General features: G+C 38.0%; 1 protein-coding gene across 3 annotated transcripts in view; it reads left to right on the forward strand.

Moving 5' to 3' along the window:
* GPR63 (G protein-coupled receptor 63) overlaps nt 1-19976 on the forward strand; it is a 28317-nt gene extending 8341 nt beyond the window's left edge. For all 3 annotated transcript variants that reach the window (XM_085217612.1, XM_085217613.1, XM_085217614.1), the window contains exons 2-3: nt 9346-9462; nt 14518-19976. In XM_085217612.1, the coding sequence (XP_085073738.1) occupies nt 14662-15921 (1260 nt within the window). In that variant the 5' untranslated portion in view covers nt 9346-9462; nt 14518-14661 and the 3' untranslated portion in view covers nt 15922-19976. The remainder of the gene's footprint in view (nt 1-9345; nt 9463-14517) is intronic.
* The last annotated feature ends 4262 nt before the right edge of the window (nt 19977-24238 follow it).

The raw sequence follows: 24238 nt of genomic DNA on the forward strand, positions 1-24238 counted from the left end.
AAAAAGGCCTCGCAGCCTCACGGTCCTACTGAAAACCCAAGACTATGAAACTGGGATTATTTCAAGTTTGTGGGAAAGAGTGGAGCTACTGATGGACCTGATGAAGTCATAAATCTGGAACTTCATGTAAAGCTATAAAACACGTGTATTTTACTTGGCCGCTGCCATTGACTGGACAAGGAGAAGGCAGGAACCTGAGCTATGAGTAGCCAAAGTACTTACAAACCTTCAAAAAGGGCATATAGGTGGGTTGTAGGTGCTCCCCTTCCACTTAACCAAAGTGGTAATTTAAGAGGTAGTAAACCACACGCTTGTTTCACATTTCTTGCTTTACTTCTAAGTGCCTTGTCCTCGTGCCGTTAAAGTCCTTTCCTTGCAAGCTTGGTGGGGTTGGAACAATGACTGACTAGAATAACTGGTGCTATTCACTTTCTCAGTGTTGTGTGAGTTGTGGCTTAATGCATGAGGAATAAGTAGTCTGTATCCAGTAGGACACATTTAGGATTACACTCACTTTCAAACAAAAGCCTCAAAGTGACAGTAGAAGATAGACAGTAAAGGGCAGCACAAAAACAGGGGAGTCTGCTCTGCTGTTTTGAAATTGTATCCTGTGGATACATGGGTGTAAATTACAGTGTATGAGCAAGTGCTTATTTTATTTGAACGTGTTATTTATGGGGAATGCTTACTCAAAATGGAACAATATGCAAGAATTTCATGAGTTATTTTTGCTTAAGAGAAGAAATTAGAGGTCTGCAGTGAGATCAGGCACAGGTTGAGTTCTGTAGCGCTTCAGAAACTTCAGTACTTCTATAATGAAAAGAGGATATCTGAAAAGCTCATTGTAAAAATAAAAAGTATATGAACTTACCAAGCAAAGATAGTTTATGCCATAAATAGGAAATGGGAGGCTGAGGAAGGATTTAAAGTACGTACAGCGGGTTGTTAGAATTACCATTCTATATTTGTTGAATTGAAATGAAATTTTCAATAAAACACATTCTGGTGTTCAGTGTTAAACCTCTTCAATGTGCAGCATTAGAACTGCTATTCAGAGTACGTTGGAAGAAAGAATTTCTGGCCTTTTCAGCCAGGTAGGCAATAGAGGTCACTGGAGGAAATAACATTAAGTGCACTAGAGCCTTTCCCTACATATTTGTCATATGGCTGGCTTTATTACATTGAGAGCGGTACTGTTAGCTTGTAAATCTATCAGCACCTGCCACTGTCATATCACTTGGAAACAGCCAGGAACAGGGTCGAGCTGTTAAAGGATATAAATCATAATTTATGATTTGCTCTTGAAGTACCCGTTTTCCAAGAAATTTTAGGATTGAGACAGATTAATTGCTCAGGTGGCTATTTCCTTTCAGAAAGACTCATGAAAGTCTCTCTTCTCTCCTGTATGTCTGTTGGGTGCAGAGGGAGTGGCTGGAAACCATAAGAAAGCCATCAAGGAGAAGGGTTTGCTGGTGGACCACATTAACTGCTGTTGCAGAGTGCCCTTAGGAAATAAGGTAGCAGGGAGAAGACAGCAAGCAAGATAAAACTTTTCTGAAGGATGAATTGTGCCTCTTAGACTGCTGGTTTAACCTCGATGAGAGCTGTACTTTAGTAAGGGATGCTGGAATGAGTCTTGCTGAAATGATCTTTTCTCTTGTAAATGAAATAATGATGTGTAACAGGGTTGGCTTTTATTGGAGACATTATAGAGAAATACATTATTAAAATTTTTAAATAGAAAAACACAATCTTTGTTAGTCAAAGGCTTCTGTTATTTTGAATCACCTCAGAGTGCATGAGAGCTGCTTATAGAAGCTTGACATCTGGAGTAGGAAAGTGTTTTCAATAGAAATAAAGAGAAAATAACTAGATCAGGCAAAATTACTTCATCTATCCTAGAGAAAGGCAGAAAAGATACATTTTAGTTGACAGTTTAACAAGTAGTTTAAAATCAACATTTTTGTCTTGAAATATAGGAGGAGCATCGCTTCTGATTTGATATGTATCCTTTTCTAGATCTTGTACTAAGTAATGTTAATTCCAACACAAAGAATATTTTAGGGATTATAAAGGGATTTTTATAAAGCACACTGGCAAGAGTTTCATTTCCTGGCTTCTTCTGATGGACATTGTTACTTTTTTTTTTTCCCCTGTACATCTTGCTTGTAACTTTGTTACAGGCATTTTTTTTTTTTTTTGTTACAGGCATTTGTCAGCATGCTTCTCTTTCAAAAATCAGTATGAGTCTGAATTTTTTCAGCAGTTTCTAAGTAATTGAAATCAAATTAGAAATTGTGTTTTAGGCTTACTACCCTCTTCAGAGTACTTATGAGGGGAAAAAGAAAGGAGAAAGAGACTGAGGGGGGTGGTGAGGAGAAAGAGAGACAGGAAGAAAAGCATCACCAGTCCAGGTTCCAGTGTTGACCCAGCCAATGGAGGGGAAGGTTGCTTGATCTGTGAGAATGCTTATCCAGAGGTTCTGAAGCCCCTAAGGTACCAAATACTTCAAGACCTTCGCCTTAAACTTCTCTCAGGCATTTTCTTTGTGCCTGCCGTGTTTACCATCAACAAGTTTGTCATCAGCAAGTCTGTAGTCAAAACATAAAAGTAAACAGAAGTTTTGGACCAAGCAAGATTGCCTGCACAGGACTTCCTTGTCTGACCATGTCTTCAGCATTTAGCGTGTTGTCATGGCAGTGGTCTATCTTGCAAGTGTTTGAGACTACTCCAGATATACCATAGAAAAAGTGTTTTTTGTTGGTCTGGCATGGTCCATCTCACGGCTCAAACTTCATTTTGCCCCTGTCCGTTGCAGGGGAGTTGGACTAGATGGCCCTCAGAGATCCCTTCCAACTCTAACTCTAATTACAGAAACTCTGTAGTTCACAGACTGTGATGATCTGAATATAATAGATAGGGCAAAAGAAGAGAGAGAATGAGGAGAAAGGATAAAAGAGATGTAGTTTTCTGGAGATCATAACTTATGAGAATTCTATGTTAATAACTAAAATCAGAATTTGAATAATTTACAAGCCATTTTCCCCACCGCATCAATCTTAAAAAGCTTAACAGGGGATCAGATCCATCCAGCTTTCAAGAGATCTGCTCAACAGTCACATAGTTTGAAACAACTCCTTGGTCATTTCAGTGATTTTTTTTTCCGTGTAACACAGGCCTCCACACCATGTCTCAAACATCTTACAATTTGTCTTTGATGTTGATTTGTACATAACGCGCAAAAAAAAATAGAAAAGAACAAGCAAGCATAGGCTTTACACATAATAATGCAATATAAAATAGAAGCAACATGATGATTACATTTCCTGTTTGTAGAAGCAACACTAAACCATCCTTTGAGTGAAAGTCCAAGAACAAGTAAGATTTTAACTAGCCACCCTCCATGTCATTCTGCTGCAGATATTGAATAGTGTCTTAAATTTAATGAAGATAATTTTTGAAGGCAGTTGATTCATTCAGTATGTTAAAATGTGGCTTTTCTAATGCCACTGTAGGCAGGCGTTCTATCAAATCTTAAGAGAACCCTTTCTTGATACCTTCAGCCCATAATATACTTCTCCTTGCTCCAGGGGGATGGTGATTTCCTTGCTGTTCCATTCTCCTAATGGCAGGCTTAGATTTAACAATATTTCCTGAGTTCCCACCCTTCTGAGCTATTTCTCTCCGGGTTATGGGCTCTCTTTGATTTCCCTGTCTTGTCTGATTCACGGAGCCAACACATCATGCAAACAATCTTGTAACTTAACCGCACATAAATTCAAAGAGTCTGTCAGACCCTGGATCAGGGAAGTCTCTATTGGAGTTGGCTACTAATAACGTAGGAGAGTGCTGGTCCTGAATTAATTGCCTATTATGCATCACTTGGAGACAAGCATCCTTTTGCATGCTTTCTGTCAAATGATTTACAATTGAGGTTTCAGTACACACTGGGTCTCTTGTTTCCCCAAGAAAACCAAGTTAACCAGCCCAGTATGCAGCTCTTTACGGACCAGTACTCTGCTCAATCATTGATAGTTAAGAAAATTCCAGGCCCATCATATCCCCGTGCTTCATCTTCTGGTAACGAAACTTGGTCTCCACCTGTAAGAGATATGTCCCATACATTTTTTTTATCCTTCTGCTTGTCTGTTGAAATATCTATCTTTTTGAGCTGACATCAACACTACTCATAATACAGCATGCATCATGGTGTTTTTTTGCTCTGCAGCAAGGATTGTAATCCTTTCCTCTGCAGGATTGGGATCATACCAGTTGTTCTGAGCCTAAGCCCTCCCCTCCGGCGGAGGGCATGCATTATGCTTTTTCAACTTCTCGGTTACAGGAAGCAATCCAGCACTGGCATTTCCTGGGCAGCCATGGCTTGCCATCGCACGTAGGCCCTCCTGGCTTACAGCCATCCTGGCATATAGCTGAGAGGTCACTTCCCAGCGCTCCCGCCCCCAGGTGAAGTGTCAGTATCCATCATACCTCTCCTGTCTTATGGCAACCCTGGCATATAGCTACGGGGTAATCTCCAGAACTTCCTGCAGTGGGAGGATCCTACTGACTATGCCAAATTAAGATGTCGTGTCCTGTTAGGTTTGTGGACTGGGGATGCCATAACTGTATCCTGGGAGACAACTGATCTGGTGTACAGTTTGTTTAATAGTTTCTAAGTAGCAGAATACAACAGAGTATTGCAAAAGCCACTCAATTAGCTATAAAGTTATTTGCAATAGCAAATTATAAGATGCTTACAAATATTAGTCCTACAAGGAATTTGTTTGATTGGTATTTGTTTTCTTTGCATTGTTATTTAAAAAAAAATCAAAGAATTAGTGTTATCTCTTCTATTACATTAAAACAAAACAGCATGCCTTAAAAATCACCACATTTGTTCATTTAAATATTTTTGACTTACAAATATCTTTTATTAAAAAAAAAAAAGGTTCATGATTCATGGAATGTTCCCAGTTCTTGCCAGTCACACCTGTATAGAAATTGTTTCTGACTGTACTGCACAGGATCTGCATGTCTGTTATATGTCATCTCAGCCTGAGCTGTCCAAATGAGAACTCTTCAATTTAACAATTTTTCTAATCTGTTGTACGAGCAGGATTGATTTCTAACTAGGATTGTTTCTTAGAGGTGAATTTGCTGTCTTCAGACGGTGTTATTTCAGTTGACTGGCATGAGACAAAAATTAGTCTGAAGCCATAAAAACAATAGATGACATGGCTTAAAATAGTTAAGAGTTAGCCTCTTTCCATGTTATGAAAAATAAGATAATAGTCTAATGTGTAACTATTAGTCTGAGTTAGTCTATCACAACAAATTTAGAGTAAATCTGGAAAAGAACACAAGCCACTGTTGTAGTATGTTGTGTTAAGCATTTCTGGTTTTGGCTGATTAGAGATGCTAGTAACTATCAAAGATGTATGCGCACACATGCATATTTAAAATACTAAATCTTTATGTAGCTTATATCTAAATCTTATCTGGACAGCATTTAAGAGCTCTCAGAGCAGGATGCCATAGGAAGCAGCATTTCTGTTACTGAAACGTTGTCAACTCATTTAACTTGTTATGGACATGTCTGCTCTGTAAGCCAAGTAAGAGCTATGCAGAGAAGGTGGATGAGGCCAGGCTCTTCTCAGTGATATGCAACAATAAGGAGCAGTAGCCTAAAACTTGAACACAGGAAGTTCCATACAAGTATGCAGAAGACCTTCTTTACGGTAAGAGTGTCAGAGCAGTAGAGCAGGTTCCCTAGAGAGATTGTGGAGTTTCCTGTGGAGATATTCAAGACCTGTCCAGGTTCCTACCAGTGCGAGCTATTATGGAGAATCTGCTTTATCATGGAGACTGGACTTGATGATCTCTTGAGCTCCCTTCCAACCCCTGCAGTTCTGTGATTTTATGATTCTGTGACATGCCAAGAAGCAAGATCCAGATCACCTGTAGGGCATCAGCAGGCCTCTTGGGCAGAAGTAGGATTTGTCTGTAGCATGAGCTGAATTTCTGTGAGAAAAGCATAATCAGGACTGACCCTTTTGCTCTAGGAACTCACCTGCATCTCAGGAACCCAGTGTGGGCTTCACAATTTGAAGAGAATACAAATTCAGTGTTTTTTTTTTTTTGTGTGTGTGTGTGCTGTGTGTGTGTGTCATTCTAATAGAATTATAGGGATTGGAAGGGGCTTCCAGAGACCATCTAGTCCAACCCTGCTAGATCAAGTTCCCTACAGTTGATAGCACAGAAAGGCATCCAAGTCTTGAGTAACTTCAGAGAAGGAGACTCCACTACCTCTCTGGGTAGCCTGTTCCAGTGATCTGCTACCCTCACTATAAAGTTTTTCCTCATGCTCGTATGGAACTTCTGATGTTCCTGTATGTTCCCTATGTCTCTTGTCCTATCACTGGGCATCACCAAAAAAAACCTTGTCTCCAGCTTTTAGATATTTGTAAGCATTGATAAGATTCCATCTCAGCTTTCTTCAGGCTGAGCAGTCCTAAGTTTCTTAGCTTTTCCTCATAAGGAAGATGTGTCAGGCCCTTAAACATCTTTGTAGCTGTCTGCTGGATTCTCACTAGTAATTCCCTGTCTTTCAGGAACCGAAGAGCCCAGAACTGGACCCACTATTCAGAATGTGGCCTCACTGGGGCAGAGTAGAAGGGGTCACAGCTGATCACGCTGTTTTTAGTGCACCTCAGAATACCACTGGCCTTCTTGGCCACAGGGGCACACTGTTGGTTCATCACTTTTCAGTGGCTAATCACTTATCCAGTAGTGTCTCTGTATCTTTCTGTAAAAAGGATGAGTTTTCATTACATTGATTTTAGTTCAAAATCAAGTTTATTCTTATGGGAGAGAAAGCTTAATAAATTCCATCAATATAATACACTGTCGATGATAACGTTACTCATTTTAAAAAGTTAATTTTTAGCCCTTTGCATTTGGGAAAATTTTTATATTAATATGAAAATGAACCAGAAAATGCATTTTCCCTTATTAGAAGAGGACAGTGCAGCAGTGCGCTGAGTGTATTGCAGCACTACAAAGGAGGAATGAGCAATTTAATACAGGGAACCTGTAGGTCTCTACCTGTGGTATATGAAGATGAAATAACAGTTTTCCATTCAATTGGAGAATGTATTGGAGAAGTTGCTCATATATATGAGAAACTAAAATAGTCTTAGTTAGGACAGATGTTAAAAGTTTGTGACTCAAAGCAGATTTTTTTTACTTGCCTGTAATCTTTTCATACTGATATATTTTTTTATTTTTTTATTTTTTTGATGGAGAAAGGAAGTTTTCAGTACTTAGGTACATTTAAGAGTTTGGAGTACATTTTGAATTGCCAGGAGTACATTAGGAAAAATATGTAAAAAATGACCAAGGACTAAGTGCAACTAAATGTAGAGAAATACCAGTAAAGTACTTGACAAAAGTTACAACTCATTTGAAAGGCAATAGAATACAGGAGGCATAACATTTTTGAGGCCTTATGTAACCTGTTGCTAAGTCTTTAGTGCAGTCCAAATGCTGTGGGAAATGTTTTAAAATTTAATGATTTCTTAGATTCTGCTCTTTCAGGTCTTTGTAAATGACAGTTCCTGGCTTGAGGAGTTGGTAAGATGCAAATTCCTCTAAGATCGTCAGTGTTCACAAGTTTTGCACAGCACTGTCTTGAATGTGATCTATATTAAGCACCTCCTAGCATTTTGAGGCCAGATCTGGGCCATGCTCTTATGCTTTGATCTGTGTATGCCAGCAGCTTCAGGCCAGAAATGTGAAGCTGTTAACTTGGCTTGCCAGGTTCTGTCTTAATCCAGATCAGTCCTCCTGCTACGGGGCTGGAGAATTTCTCTCAGGAAGGCTTTGTGGTGGAACTGGAATCCTCGCATTTAAAATTCATTGCAGAACTGTGTAGGATTACAGAGCTTTTCCCCTCTGTTCACATTATCAAACAGATAAACAAAAAGCCCAACAAATCGCTTATAGTGGGGGAGAAAAAGGAACGTCATTTGGAAAATGTTGACTTCTGCTTGCCAACACAAAACTACCCAAATAGGTTTGTTCTGTAGAAGGCACATTTCTCAGTAAGTGCCTGTCTGGCAAATCAGGCCTTACATTTTGAATGTTTGAAGTCCATGTTAAGTTGGTTGCATGTACAGAAAATCAGCACTGCAGTGGCTGAAGGAACCAGGACACTATGAGTGGTCTTGAAGTATAAATTGTTCTTAGTGCTTCCCTACTAGGAGATCACTGTAAACTTGTTGGCTAGTTTGCCCTCCAGCCCCCATATACATTTATTTAGAAACTTGTTCATGAAAGATCCTGCTGTCCTTTGTTCCAGTGTGGCGGTGACTTACTAATGTTTTGAAAGAGATTGATTGTTATATCTTTTAAAAACAACAAAGTATCAGTATCCCATCACTTTGTTTGAAACTCTTTTGATTTTTATATTAAAACAATATTTAGAAATAAGTCAGGTCATTGGCATCTTTTGGTATAACATACACACAGCTTTCAAGGCTCGTAGAAATTTTCTAGCTTCCTTCTGTGTGTATGGGGAAGCTACACTGAAATTTGATGTCTCAATTAACAACATATATGTCATGAATGAATATGCAGCATTTACCTGTGGTTGGCCCATTTTGCAGAAATCATTTTAGCTACTTGAGACGTAATAACCTTGATAGCTGATGGTTGATTGGTACTGGAGCATATAGTAGAAATACTAAGATCCTGTTTGTTCTTGTTGTTTGCTCATGCTTGTTCTTCCTCTCCAGACCTGCTTTCTTGCCTTTTGTTCTGCCAGTACCATTACTCTGATATCTTTGCTTCTTGGGAAATGCTTACTCAGCTTATTTGTGATGTTCAGTAGTATCCTGTGAGGTTAAATGGCATTTTTTCTAAGAGGCTTTTGAGGTCTCAACCTCAGGTTTCTCATGTTTTAGACTAAATGTGTAGTTTAACAGATTGAATAAGACTTGTGGCAACCAATTTTGGTACACTTGTTGCCAAACTAATTACACATATCTGGGTGAAATTAAAACAGGATGCAGCACTAGTCCTGGAATATCTCAGTATTAAATGTTGAGATTTTAATGTTCCACGGCCGAGACCTGAGGATCAATTTGGCTTAATGAAACTGTCCTGCATAAGATCTGTACCTTCTGTAAAATACAGAGATGTGATCTGTGTTTTGTCAGGATACACAGTGTATTCTACCTTTCCCAATAAAAAAATAAAGTTTTATTACAGGAAAAACTGTTGTAGTTCTGTTCTTATTCTTTGTGTAAGTATGTCAAACAATATATATATATTTATTTTGGACAGGTTATTTGGAAAAGGAATGATTTGCTGAGCAGAACAGCACAAGATGACTTATGATTCCTGTTCTTCATGGAAGCCTGTCTGGATTCATATACTTTTTTTTCTCCGTTGTCAAAATTGGTATGTAGTGACTGCATGTATGGTCCAAAGTTCCACTTAAAATTTAGGAAGCAAAGTATTTAGAAAACTTCTAACTTGATAGTCTTATATTAATAACTAGGCAAAGATAGAAGTGAAGATCATGTTTTCAATAATATTTTCAGCGTTTACTGTTTACTTAGCTCTTCAAGAGTATTCCTATTCAACATATATGGTTAATATGGCTATTGAACTTGTGGGAAAAGCTGGGAACAGGAAAGAGTCTGGGACTAGAAATGAACTAAAAATATGTAAGTCCTTTCATATGAGCTACAAATTGAGAACATGATTTTTTTCAAGAGAATATAAAATTATTAATTACATTTTGCATGTTTGTGGTTTAGAATAATAATAATGATTTTCATGGTTGGCATTTCTTGACAGTTAATGGCTCTGAACTAAGGATAGAAATAAATATCCTCAAGAGGTCAATTAGTTGTACGTAATGACCCCAAACAGAAGTGGCTCTTCCCCCACCATGCTTCCCTTTGAAAATTTCTGCAGTAATATTTATAGAGTGGAAAAGAGGAAAACTTTCTAAATTAAACTAATGCTTCTTGTGAGTAGTTTTGTGCGTTACAGTTGATTAGTTTCAATTTAGGACATGTAAATAGTTATTACAACTGAAAGCTGCTAGTTCCTTTCAGGGGGTTCAAATGAGTAAGAGAACATTGTCCCTGCTGATTTGTGCTTCGATTCACCCTTTGCACTGGCTTTTGTAGAAGGCATTCCACTGCAATGTGTCTCTGCTTATTCTTAATGACATGAGAAACAGTGTTCAACTCATATTGAAATGGGGTTTTAGTTTTCTTTGTTCAATAATGGTGCATGACAGAACACATGCTTCAGTATTTTCTGTCTATGTATGTATGTATTATATATATATATATTTTTTTTTTTCTGAACAAAATAAGCCCTTGACCCTCCTACTTGATTTAATTTTCTCCTAATATTTTACTTTTTTATGGTTGTCTTAATGATTTGTTCTTGCCACGTTTAACTTCAAAATTTTAGCAGCTGCAAAAAGATGCAGCGGGTTCTCTTTTGTGATTACATAACACATTAACAAGAAATAGTGCACTCTACCAGGCACTGTGAGCTTTAAGTTTCTGAAGAAAGATGACTTCTGTATGCTGGATCAAATCTTGAATCTGGGCAATACTGGAAATATGCTTACTTTTAGCAGATAAATTTAATAAATCATTGAACATTCTGGCAGCACACCATAGCATGTTCTGATCTATGTTAAACATAACTGTTACTGTGATACTGTTTTTAAAAGTAGGAAGTTTGCTGTTTTGGCTATGTTGGAGTTACTGGTTTTGTTTGATGTATTTGCATGTAAGATACAATATTTTATTTCTGGTTCAGCATGCTACCCAGATTTTGAACAGAAATGTATTTATCTTTTAGCTTCTAAAACTGTTAAAAACAGACACCGTAGTTCTAGCAATAATTATATTTGATGAATAGAATTTGTGTGGTATTTAGCTTTAAGTGTGTACTTCATTGAAATAATTCTGTCTATTATGTCTATAAAAAGAAAGTTGCATATGAGTGAGAACCTTTCTTTGGAGCAAATTTGCATACCCAGTAATTTTCAGCACAGAAGTGGAAAAAAGTGATTGTGTGAAGCTTTTTTGAATCTGAAAAGAATTGGTCCAAAAGTGAGAATGCTGTGACAAAAAGATATCTGCCTCTTGCTTGAGTACTTTCATCATCAAAAAGCGTACCTATTTACATTACCACAGCATGGTGATCTTTCACAAGCTGTGCTGTTACCATTCAGCAGTGACTCTGGCTTTGAAATTACAGGATCTGTCTTTTTCAAAAAGCAGTGAGGACTGGATTTAAATGCTTATGAAGTTATGTTATTGGTCCCTTTCTTTCATTCGATATTTTTGTCCTTACGTAATTTTGTATATGTTGAGGGGGTAGGAAGATACATGAGAAAGGAAGAATATGAGGTGCATGTTTAATAATTGTGTGAATGCTCATGGCAGAAGCCCTGTGAATATAAAATATGTATGTGACTGCTACAGAAAAGATCCTTTTGAACCTGCTGTCTGAATGCTAATGACTTTTATGAAGTATGATACCCAAGAAAGAACATAACCAATTTGCCTGAAATGGTCACACAGCCTTTGCAGTCAGGTGAGGAAAGCAGGGTGATTCACCTCTTTCAGTTATAAGCATCCATATTAAGATCATGTGAATTATCTCTTAATTTGCCTTCTGGACTCACGGAAGTTCTACGGCATTCACAGAATCCCGTGGCTAATATTTTCACTATTTTAGGATAATCGTTTCCTTTGGCTTCTCCTACTCCTTATGAGGCAGCGATCGTTTACTTTTTCTGTGCCACTAACAATTCTGTAATGATCCTGTGGTACCTTTTTTCAGTCACTTTTGAATGGAGATCACACAAAGCAGAATTGAACTGAAGATAAGTGGTGCCATGAATGTGTATTGTAGCAGGTAGTGTATCAAATATATATTGTACATGGATAGCTCCTTTCTCCTTTCACTTGCGCCCAGTGTTGGTACCAAACAGAACATGAATGGATACTGTGAGTAGGATTTGTGTTATCAAGTACAGGCATCTCAAATTAGTCACGCAGATTTATCACAGTGTTAGAGATGGAGGACGTTGATTGCCCTCCATCACGAAGACAGCCTGAATGTGACTGCTGCTATTGTCCAGACTGAATGAGAGGAATCCCACTTTGTCCTTCTGGCTGTAGTGATTTTTATTATTTTTTTTAAAGACATAGAATACTTCTGGTTTCCAGCTTGTTTAGATGCCAGAGTACTCTGTGAGTCCAAGATAATAGGAGTCCAAGGTAGAGAGGAGTTCTGTAAAGAGCTCCTGGGGAGCTCTCAGCAATTTTGCATTTTATTTGTCTGTAAAAACAGTGAATATTTGATAAATACATAGGACAGTACTGTAAATTCTAAAAGGAACTGTTGCACTGTATCAGCATAACAATGAGGGAGGGAGATCAGCATAATGTCTGAGGGTTAAATTTACAGGAAAAAAGAGAATGTACAGTTAAACATAACATAAAGTTTGCTGCAGGGGAGAAGGGTTGTAGCAAGTAAAGAATTAGTTTCCTATACATTGATGTGAGTCAGTCACTAAGTGAAACAAATTGAGAAATACTTTAATCCTGTGGATGAGTTACTTGATAATGAACAGCAGGTTAGGATGATTTACCTGTTTTTTCCCAAGGCATTTGGTGTTGACTGACTTGAAACCAGGGATTCTGAAATATGTAGGGAAGCTCAGATGAGTTCACTTTTCAGTGCCTAGCAAACAGGCAGGTAGGTGATAGTGGTATTATGTAAGTTGTTTGGAAATATTACTAATGCTTCCAGCTGTAGGTGATTTCAAAGCAAAATCATGAAGTTATGAGATTATTTAAATACTAGAGAATCCAGGCAATTACAGATTTGGTAGTCTGACCTCAGTTCCCAGGAACATTATGGAGCATATTATCTTAAATGTCATCATACAGGATAAATAGTGATCGTAAGCAACCAGCACAAGTTATGAAGAGCAGGTCCTGCCTGGCTACCCTGATCTCTTTCAACGACAAGATGACCCACCTAGTAGATGATGGAAAAGCTGTAGGTGTTGTTTACCTGAAATTTTATTAAAGCACTTGGTACCATTTGTCACAGCATTCTCATGGAGAAACTGGCCATTCTTATTTTGGGCAAGTGCCTACTTTGCAGGGTGAAGGACTAGCTGGATGGCTGGACTCAGAGTTACAGTGAACGGAGTTCAGTTGGTGGCCAGTCACCAGCGGTGATCCCCAGGGCTCATTAATGTGGCTAGTTTTGTTTAACATTTTTTTCAACAATCTTGATGAGAGGATTGAGCGCATCCTTAGTATCACTTACTTTCTTACTTTCAAGCAGAGGGCTTTGGATGGGCTAGATCGATGGGCTGAGTCTGTTCGCATGACATACAGTAAGATCAAGTGGTGGGTCCTGGGTCATAAGAACCCAATGGAATGATACAGTTCTGGGGGAGAGTGACTGGAAAGCTGCCTGATAGCAAAAGACCTGAGGGCGCTGGCTGACAGCTGAGCATGAGCCAGCAATGTGCCCATGTTGTGATGAGGGCCAATGGAATCCTGGCTTGCATCAGAAATAGCATGATCAGCAGAACCGGGGAAGTGATTGTCCCCTTTTACATGGCACTGGTGAGACTGTAACTCATGTACGGTGTTCAGTTTAGGGCCCCTCACTACAAGAACTATGCTGAATTGCTAGAGCAGTAGTAGTAGAGAAGAGCAACAAAGCTGGTAAATGAACTAGAAAATAAGAGTTGTGAGGAGCCAGTGAAGGAACTGCAGTTGTTTAATCTGGACATTACGGAGATAAGGGAAGACCTCACTGCTCTCCGCAACTACCTGGAAGGAGGTCACAGAAAGGAAGCTGTTGATCTCTTTTTCTTTGGTGACAAATGATAGACATGAGGGAATAGTCTCATGTTGTCCCAGGGGATGTTTAGATTGCACATTAGGAAGAATTTCTTCATGGAAAGGGCAGTCAAGCATTGGAGCAGGCTGCCCAGTAAGTGGAGGTACTAACGAGACTTGTGACATTAAGAGACATGGTTTAGCAATAGGACTTGGTAGGTCAGCTTGATAGGTTGGACTTGGTGATCTTTGAAGGACTTTGCAATCTAAATAACTCTATGATTCTATATTGATTTGAATTATTCACTCTTTGTCAGTAAAGTTTGAACACAAAAGTTTTCCAGTTCTGGTTATCACAGAGAAAAGCCTGGTGAATGAGAGCATTTTACAATATTAGCAAGATTTCAGGAGCAGGATCTTTAAATAATAAGGACCAAATATTACTAGACTCCTATCATGTGTGCTTAAGTAAAAGGTGTCAATCTAAAATGTAAAGATGTGTTAGGATTACTTCTGTCGTTAAGGAAGGCAAGTACTCATTTGGTTCCCATTGATTTTAGAGAATCTTATTTGTTGTTTTGTTTCTTTTTTAATTCTTCTTTTTCAGATGGAAGTACAGACATGGATTTAAGAGCTTTGATGCTTTTGGATGTTTAATTCAGATTTGGTAAATGACATGGAATAAGATACTGCCTGAACAAGCTGAAATGCCTTGAAGACCTTTGGTTCTGCTTTCATTCTTCCTGAAGCAATGGTTTTCTCAGCAATGTTGACACCAACTAATTCTGGGACCTCAAATGCTACTTTTATTGTTTATGAAAATTCCTATACGAATTTTACCACTCCCCAGGTCTTACTTCGTAGTGGCACAACACAGCCACTGAGATATAGTTCAGGTGCTGTGCTCACCACTGAGAGAAGTACTTTCCTGGTACACACTACAGCTGTCCTGCCATCACAAGAAGTTTTCAGGAGCTTGGGTTTGCCACTCCAGATCATACTTGCTGCTGCTATGATATTTATTGTGTTGGTTTCTTTCCTTGGAAACTTTGTTGTATGCCTCATGGTCTACCAGAAGGCAGCCATGCGATCTGCAATTAACATTCTCTTAGCAAGCCTGGCTTTTGCAGACATGCTGCTGGCAGTGCTGAACATGCCTTTTGCTCTGGTAACAATCATTACCACTCATTGGATTTTTGGGGATATCTTCTGCAGAGTCTCTGCCATGTTTTTTTGGCTTTTTGTCATAGAGGGGGTAGCAATTCTTCTTATCATTAGCATCGACCGATTTCTTATTATAGTTCAGAGACAGGATAAACTGACACCTTACCGCGCAAAGATTCTCATTGTGATTTCCTGGGCAGCATCCTTTGTTGTTGCTTTTCCATTATCAGTAGGGAATCCTAATCTGCAGATACCCTCGAGAGCACCTCAGTGTGTTTTTGGCTACTCTACTAGCCCAGGCTACCAAGCATATGTGATAATTATCTTGCTAATTTCTTTTTTTATTCCATTCCTGGTAATGCTATATTCCTTTATGGGCATACTCAACACCGTCCGCCACAATGCAGTTCGTATCCATAGCCACCCTGACAGCATATGCCTCAGCCAGGCCAGCAAACTTGGTCTCATGAGCTTACAGAGACCTTTTCAGATGAACATTGATATGAGCTTTAAAACTCGTGCCTTCACCACCATCTTGATTTTGTTCCTTGTTTTCATAGTGTGTTGGGCACCCTTCACCACTTACAGCCTTATTGCCACATTCAACAGCCACTTCTACTACAAGCACAACTTTTTTGAGATAAGCACTTGGCTCCTCTGGCTCTGCTACCTCAAGTCTGCACTGAACCCACTGATTTACTACTGGAGGATTAAGAAGTTTCATGATGCATGCTTAGACTTGATGCCTAAATACTTCAAGTTTTTGCCACAGCTACCTGGCCATACAAGGCGGCGCATTCGACCCAGTGCCATCTATGTGTGTGGAGAGCATCGGTCAGTAGTGTAAAGCTGCTGTTGTATGACAATGATTGTTACTGTTTGGGATAACTTGTTTCCGGGCTTTTTGTTTTGTTTTGTTTCTATATGGCTTCTTCATTGTGGCCATATCTTATAACTTGATAAAATTTTCCAGTACTCTGTGCAATTTTGAGAGGAAAGACAGAAGGAAGGTAATTGGTTATAGTTGGGTTTACTACCATAATATAATGTAAAGAAAATAACAAATGTTACCTCTGGGATTCCATGGAAATCCATTCTTTTAAACAAAAATTGCATTTGTAACATTTTGTCAGGCCTATGCTTACTAGGCCTGCAGTTGCATCTAATTGTAGGGATTTTTTATGCTGCTAAGATACAGTATATTTAGTTGGTGTAATTTTTCTGAAAAAATGTTGCTGCTGTCTGCCAATATATTGGAGCCAAAAAGTCTCATTAGATAACTTCTATTTAATTTTAACAATATTTCAGAAGTTTTGATGTGATGTTGTAAGACAGGTTTTTTTAAATATTTCCATTAATGTTTTTGTGCACTTTAAAAAAAAAAAAAAAGCTATAGATTTTTTCCATTGGAATATTTTGTTCTGTACTGAAGGGGCGTTATTGTTATTATTTGTTATATTGGTGAATTTCAGTGAAAATCCCATGTAAGCTCTAGGAGGGCAATTTATGTTGTAGCTACAATTACAATCATAGATCTACTTTTTTTTTTTTCTAACAATTGTTCAAAAGTAACAACTGCGCAGTTCTTGAGGGAGCTGGGAGGAAAAAACAGGAGACAGAGGGAGAGAAAGGAGTGGAAATATCATATCCTGAGGTCTAGGCTAAAATGAGATTTTGAAAAAAAGGAGTTCATTTGAAAATTGTCTGGGGGGAAAGAGGTAGGCTGTAGTTACTTTGGGTTGTTAGAAGCTACTCAAACCTAATGATACTCTTGAAAAGCTATCAGGAGTTGACTTTGTGCTTACAGTTCACACTGTGTTGAAATAGCACTGTTTCTGCGTGAAACTCACACAGGGCTAGGAATGCTCCATGCGGCTGAAATCGTGTTGCCAGGTTATGCAGATAGAGTTAGGGATAGCAGAAACCATACCTCAGGCTAGGACCTAGTCTATAAAGAAGGGAAGAAAGTCCTCATTGCTTGTTTTTCAGTGTAAGTATTGAACTGAAACCTAATAATAATGAATAACTGCTGGCCAGCAAATTTTGCTAGTGCTAGAGTTAAATTCCCATATTCCCATTGAGGATACTTTATGCTGTTTTTTTTTTCTTTTCCCCCTTTCCCTCCGTAGTGCCTGCTGCCTCAAGAGTTTACTGTATTGTTCTCATGCATTAGGCATCGGGTTCTCTCCCTGAAATGCCAAACCGTGATTCTGATTAATATCAGGCTACCTTGGTACCTGCTTGGAAAGTAGGAAGACAGATGTTTTCCTTGATGATAGCAGTCTAGGCTCACACTTTTTTTTTTTTTAATCAGCTAAATAAATATTTAATGAGAGGCAAGTAAAATCAAGACTTAGATTTGGCCTTTGAAGAGAGATTTGCCAGTTGCTCTGAGTCTAGGAGTGGATGCTTGAAGATTTAAGGAGCAAATAGCAATTTTATCTGTTGTTGCATAAGTATTGAACTAATTGTATGAACAAAATGCCTTGTACAGTGTGGATATCCAGGGACTGCTTGCTTCCAGAGGCCAGCTAAACATTTATAGCACAGGTTTTGTTTTTCTTCAGTCAAGAACTAATTTAACAATGATCTCCATTCCCCTCATTGACAATTATTGGCAAAACTGATGGCAGTTTTTACATTTTAGGAGAATAAAAGGAATCATTCTGAATTCTAGTGGTTTTTTTTGTTGTTTTTTTTTTACATTAAAAAAAAAAAATCCTGCAAGTGGAGGTTGTGGATTGTAAAGGAATCCAGGTGATGGTGATGTTATTGATGTCTGCTTTCTATTTTTTGTCAACTAACTAATGGTACAGATTTTTCCACTAAAAATGATAGTAAAGGATTTCCCCTGCAGAACTGTAGAAGAATGTTTTATTATGTCTGCATTATAGCTTTTATTTCTCAGTTACATTTACATTGATAGCAAAAGTTTATGACCTGGGTTGTATGGATTTTCTGTTTCAGAGCTGCCATCCCTGTTATCTCTGTAAGCAGCAAAATTGTGCTTAGAGCTAGTGTGATACAGTGAGAGTATACGCTATCTAAGATGGCAGGGACAAATATTTTTTGCTGTCTTCCAGAGCTTATAATGTGGGGCTTAAATGAATGTTGTAAAATATAGTAGTTCAAGAACGAAACAGGATTGAGTAATACAGGAAAGTTAGTGAAAGTACTTTCTTGAAGGAAAAGAAGAAAACATTGTGGTGAGATTTCATAATCTCTGATAAGTGCTTGCTGTGAATTAGAAATTTCAAACATCAAAGGATGTTAATTTGTTTGAATGACCTGCTGTTTGTTTATTCCTGCTATACCAGGGTTTCTGCTCAAAGCTGGGTCTGCTGATACTTGAAGAAAAGAAACCCTGATAGTGTAGCCCGAATTCAAATATGACTGAAGTGGTGATGCAGTATCCACACTTAGTAGACTTTAGAGATGATCAGAGCATCCAATAAACAGAAGGGTGTTCAAGAAAAGAAACAGCATGGTAGAGAAGTATCCCCAGGGTAATTATGTTTACAGAATCATTTGGCCTATTGTGTCTAATGGTCTTTAGAGCAGTGCCTTGACAATTACAGCTAAAGTCCTAGGACCAACTTAAACACCACTTAAACTGCTCAGTCTTATTGTTTGTGATCTCGCCAAGATAAATTCAACTTTGTTGGTGTCTGTAATGTTAAAACACATGTGCTTGCATGATCAGGTCTGTTAAGGCATTTTGGTGGACTTGATCAAGAAGGAATTTTAAAAACTGAAATTGAAACTTCTTGATTCTACTGGGAAATTATAGTCTTCTCCAAAAGTGATGCTTATTACTGAACTCTATTCTTACATTACATTTTCAGAAATATTTGGTATGGAGGATTGAAATGAATGTATTTTCAGTTATGTTTCAGTTTAATTAATTCTGCCAAAGCATGCTGCTTACATGAGACTCATTTGTTGAAATCTGTTGCTAAAATGATTCTTTTGTACTCAGTTGTGTATTTTTGGCATTTGTTACTCATGTAAGGATATGTATATAGAGAAGAAAATTGTTTCGCCTCTTACTGCTTTCTGTTCTTTTCTTATTTTGTATACAGAATGCTTTTATCTTTTAAATTTGGGCATATGCATAGACATCTGCAAGATTTCAGTGGTCTTTCTGTAACCAGTTGAGACTTTTAATTCTCAAACCATTCTCAGTACCCTCCTTGAAAGAGATTTTGAATTATTTTTAAGTGAAAAATAAACATTAAGAGCACAAGCTTGTTGCGGTTGGAATGGTGAAGAATTTCTTAGGTCCAGTTTTCTAGGAGCCACTACTTTGACATTATGAACTGGTTTGATCTTTTTTTGAGTAGTCATTTTCTGATACGAAGAAATCTTGAATTACTGTTTGTAATGAACCTGTTAAATGGAATGGTGTTGTCTTTTCTGTACATACTACAACTGTGAACATACCTGAAGGGAAAAAAAAAATAAAAAGGAAAAAAACAAATATGAATTGTCAAAAAAAAAATAAAATGGCAAGAGTCAATACAATTGCTGTGAATGTGTGCATTCACAGGCTAAGTAAAAGTTGCCTTCAGTTTAATGCCCAGCTTTCTAGATTCAAACTCCTTATTTTGTTTGTAAGTTAAATCACAGTATAAGCTTGCTTTTCTGAATTTCATTTTAAAACAAAATGGTTTTTTTTGTGTGTGTGTATAAAAAAAAAAAGTTACAGAATGTTCTCTTATAAGAAAGTGGAAATGTCAATATATCCAAAATAATTGAAGTACTGTAGAGTAAAAGAGAAGCTGAAGATGTAAGAAGAAAATAACCTTCCAAAAGATACTGACTGAACTGGGTGTGCTACCATATAGCTTGGATGAAGTAATAAAAATTATCTTATTTTGCAATAAATGAAACAAACAGTGATACTGCATGGCATGATTCATTTCAATACAAGACAGTGACCTTTATGATTCAAGTGCTGCATGTTTGTAGGTGACGGATTACTTCTCATTTTTAGTAGAATGAAAAATGCTCAGCATCTTGTCTGTTTTGGGGAAAATTTTCTGCTAACAAACAATGTAGCAGAAATTCTACAAGACTAATGATATATCATGATAGTATCAAGGCGTATCCCTAAAGAACCCCTGCTAGGGAGGTGGATATTCCAGACGCTAAGGAAGCATGTCCAAGCTCCAGCCTGACATGGCTGGCAATGCGGCCTCCCCCTGCCCCCGCCGTCATTGTGGCAGCTTTTCCCAGTTGAGTGGCCCTGGGCACACACCAATTGCTCAACAACTCTCAAACAGTCAGTGCACTATTAACACTGTGTTGAATGAAACCAGGACAGGGGGAAGGCAGGGCTGACTCAAATGATGGCAAATAACTCTATGCACTTTGATACGTTGGCTAAACAGCGCTCTGAACAACAAAGAATATGCAGCCGTGCTTTCTGTTTTGGTAAAGGAATTTCAGACACCTCTTCCAGTTGATATAAATACATTATCTGCAGATTTTCAAGTGGAATGTATAGAATTGCAATCAGGTATCCAACTCAAAAGTCCAATCATGTCTGTTTACCAAACTTTCATAAGATCTCTTTAACAGAGAGAAACGTCCTTCGCTTCACAGTCAAACCTTATTGATGCTATTACTTTGTGATGTACATACATTTGTGAACAGTTGTCAAGGATGAAGCACAGGATGAGTAAAATTTCATCAGATATCTCTGGTGACCACCTTGAGAGCTCAGTAAGAATTGCAACTACTGCAATCTTTGGTTATAAGATTAGAGCTGTCAGGGAGGAGCTGTTACGGGAGCATGTATATTACAACAGAGCTTCAACAGTCTACAGCCAGCTCATCACTGAATTTGTCCCTCTGTCTTTTTGAGTACACCAGGTACAGAATCTGCCAGTATTTAACAGTATTTAACAGAACCGAAGTTCCTACTGCTTGCTCTTGAAAAAAATGGGATCAATGAAGACAATCAGAGCTCTGCTCTAACAGAAGGAGAGAAGAGCCTTGTCAGTGACTGCAATGCGTGGTGGAGGAAAATGTGACTTTAATAGGTGATAATTCTCAGGTGCACCTTACAGGACTGATTTTTGTTTTTAAAGGGGCAGTTAGGGATACTTTAAGCACAGAACGTGTCGTGTTATTTTGCTTTATTGTGCAACAGTGAGTGCAGCTTGATATAAAACCACTAACAGTGCTGCAGGTAAGTGGCATAGTATTCATAAATATCGAAGTAGAACTTGTTCCTGTTTTATTATCCTGTGTAGATAACCAGCTTTGCTGATGTGTGGGAGCAGAACACAGCAATAGTGAGACATACTCCTTGTTTAATTGGTGCTCTGCCTTAAATAGATGACTGCAATTCAAACCTCTGTGTTTGACCTGAAATAAAGTTAAGCCAGTTCATGGGTAGGAATTCCACTAACACTCTCACTCCTGTTGAGAGAAAAGTTCTAGTAAAATAAATGGCAGTAGTTTCTCCAGGAGTGAATTAATCTCATCTCCAAAGGGGCTGTAATCACTGCTTTGGTATACATTAGTGCCTTCCTTAGATTTAAGGGACCTAGGCCCTGTGTCAAAGACATGGGGGAGATGTTGGTGGCTGACAGTAGTGCATAAACAGCTGGAATGGCAGGAGAGCCACTGTTGCTTACAGGAAATCTCAGTACTGGAACTGTTCTTTGTGGTGTCAGTGCTGTCTCTCTGAAAAAATCATTTCTGTCAACGGAAGAAAGTGGCCTGTCTTCTGTCCTCTCTTGTCTGATACGTCAGTGCTGAGAGCAGTCATTTAGAATTTGTTTCCTTGGACATAGATGTCCTTCCCTTCCTGCAGCGTGTAAACTGCAGTATGTCCTAGAGGGCTTGGGAGATAGTGACAGTGCCTTCCTGTCTTTCTCAGTATAAATTTAGTTTTTCTATTTGTAGTAAAACAGCCCTAATAGGAAGGAGTGAGAATGCCCTTTCTGTTCTTATTCCACGTTAAGTAAGAATCCACTGACTTTTTAATTTTTAATTTTTTTAATTTTTATTTATTTATTTATTTATTTATCTGTCTCAGCTGTAGAATGAGCTCTGAAAATGCCTGTGGATGGAATTTCTCCTGTGATGTAGGTAATATAAAGTCCACTTTGTCAATCCTGTTGCTCCAGGGACAGACACTGCACTGTTCACTACTTCTGTGCATCTGCAGAGGCACATGGATATGATGGGATTGATCTGTGTTACTTTATCTATCTGTAGCAGAGACTCCAGTAATCACTTGAGGCTCCCTTGCAGTTAGTGAAGATGAGTGGATGCTTTTAGCTGTGATTTTTAGAAGCTACTTTTAAGCTTACCTTAGGGTAAGAGAAACTGAGCCTGGAAAAGCTGGAGTTTCTCCACTGACTCTGAAGGAGACCTGTTCATTTAAAGGTATATGTTTGCAGTTGGTCAGATTAGTCTTGCCCAAAAGCATTTAAGGAATGTAAATGTGGGAAGCTTAGGCACCCATGAACTTCAGGACGAAATGCAGATGAATGCAGCTTTAAATCTTAAATTTAAATTTTCTGAGTTTGAATCTACCTTTTATTCTTTTTAAATTGATATATACAATATGTTCTATATATTCTAATATATTCTATTTCTGGTGATAACTGCATTGTAATGAGAATTGTGCATTTTAGAACTTAAGACTAACTTTCTGCAGTGCTCCTTTGTAGACTAGAGGCATGAGACATCAGCAATTTTTCTGTGGTTTGAATTTTTCCTGCAGGAGGAAATTGGCCTTAGTTTGGTCCAGTTTTCTGAAGGAATTAGACAACTTCTTGGTGAGAGCATCTACATAGGGATTTAACTTTATTTACCTAGAATGCATTACCTTTGTACCTTTAATTACTTGGTCTGCAGTTCTTCATGTTTCAGTGTAGGTGAGTCTTTATAGAGTAAATTCTAAAGTTATTCAGACTTCCAGCATATTTTTTTCAAGTTTTGGCAATTTTCATGCTCTTACTTCAAATTAGAAATACAGAAGGCATAATTCCATAGACTGAGCTGTTCTTATGCTGTCGATTTTATTAAATTAGATAGAGGGTTTGATGCAAAATTTATAAATTACAAATAAAAAAGAAAGTGAAGGAGCAGGGAGACTTCATGTTGGAGCGTCATTCCACAGCCTACTAATCTGGACAAGTCAGAAACCTTGAAGACCATCCTAACTGTATAGTTTGTTTCAGTTTTTATTCAATGAGTCTCTAATGTGAAATGGTTTCACGAGCCACATAGCAGATTGTATTTATTTATTTTAAAACTATAGTGGGTCTCTAAGGGGGAAGAAAAAAATCAAAAAGCATTTTATATTCGGTATTTTTTAGAGATTGTTGTATTAGGACAATAATTAATTCACGTAGCTTGTACAGGAGGCCAGGTTATATGACCACGGTAATTCTTTCTGACTTCAATTGGTGTCAGAATCTGATTTCACTTACATAAAACTTCACTTTATTAGTGCCATTGTTAAGCTGAGCTTGGCAACTGCCAGGAAGAATCTTGAATATAATTTAAGGGATACAAAGAAGTGGCCCTTTCAAGAGAGTTACTAGCCTTTGTAATTTGTCTTGGTTCGATACTGGTGGTATTTGATTCTGGAAGGTTAGGTTTTCTAATCAACTTTCTCATGGGAATTCATTATTTTTAAACCTGTGACTAATGAAAGATGTTTTGTTCTTTTGAAGTTCATGTTAATTTCTTGAAGGTTACTATTACTAAGCAACAGATTCTGTTGAGTGTCTCTTGAGGGACTGAAGCTACAGTACATACAGAAATAAAGTAAAACGCAGTGAAAATCTGTTGAAACAATAGCCCAGATAGAGTGGCCACATTTCCAGGAGTTTCCTTGAAAGCTGCTGTTTGATTAGTGGGAGAACTTCCACAGGAGCTAAAGGCGTCATATCACCATTTACTGCAGATTCAACCTCTCCTCAAATGTAAATGCATGTCAGCATGACCATTCAAAAGTGAAAGGTCCAAAATATAATTCATCATACTCAATTATTTCAAGAAAAGTGATTGGATGTAGGATATATTACTCATATTCAAGGAAGAGTGCTTATTCTAATTATGAGGGTAGAGTGAAATGAAGTAGAGAAAAGCTTTCTTATGTCACAAAAGATAATACTGTCTTTCAATATTTATTC

Source organism: Meleagris gallopavo, chromosome 2 (genome assembly GCF_905368555.1).
Source record: "Meleagris gallopavo chromosome 2, MGAL_WU_HG_1.1, whole genome shotgun sequence".
NCBI classification, from domain to species: Eukaryota; Metazoa; Chordata; class Aves; order Galliformes; family Phasianidae; genus Meleagris; species Meleagris gallopavo.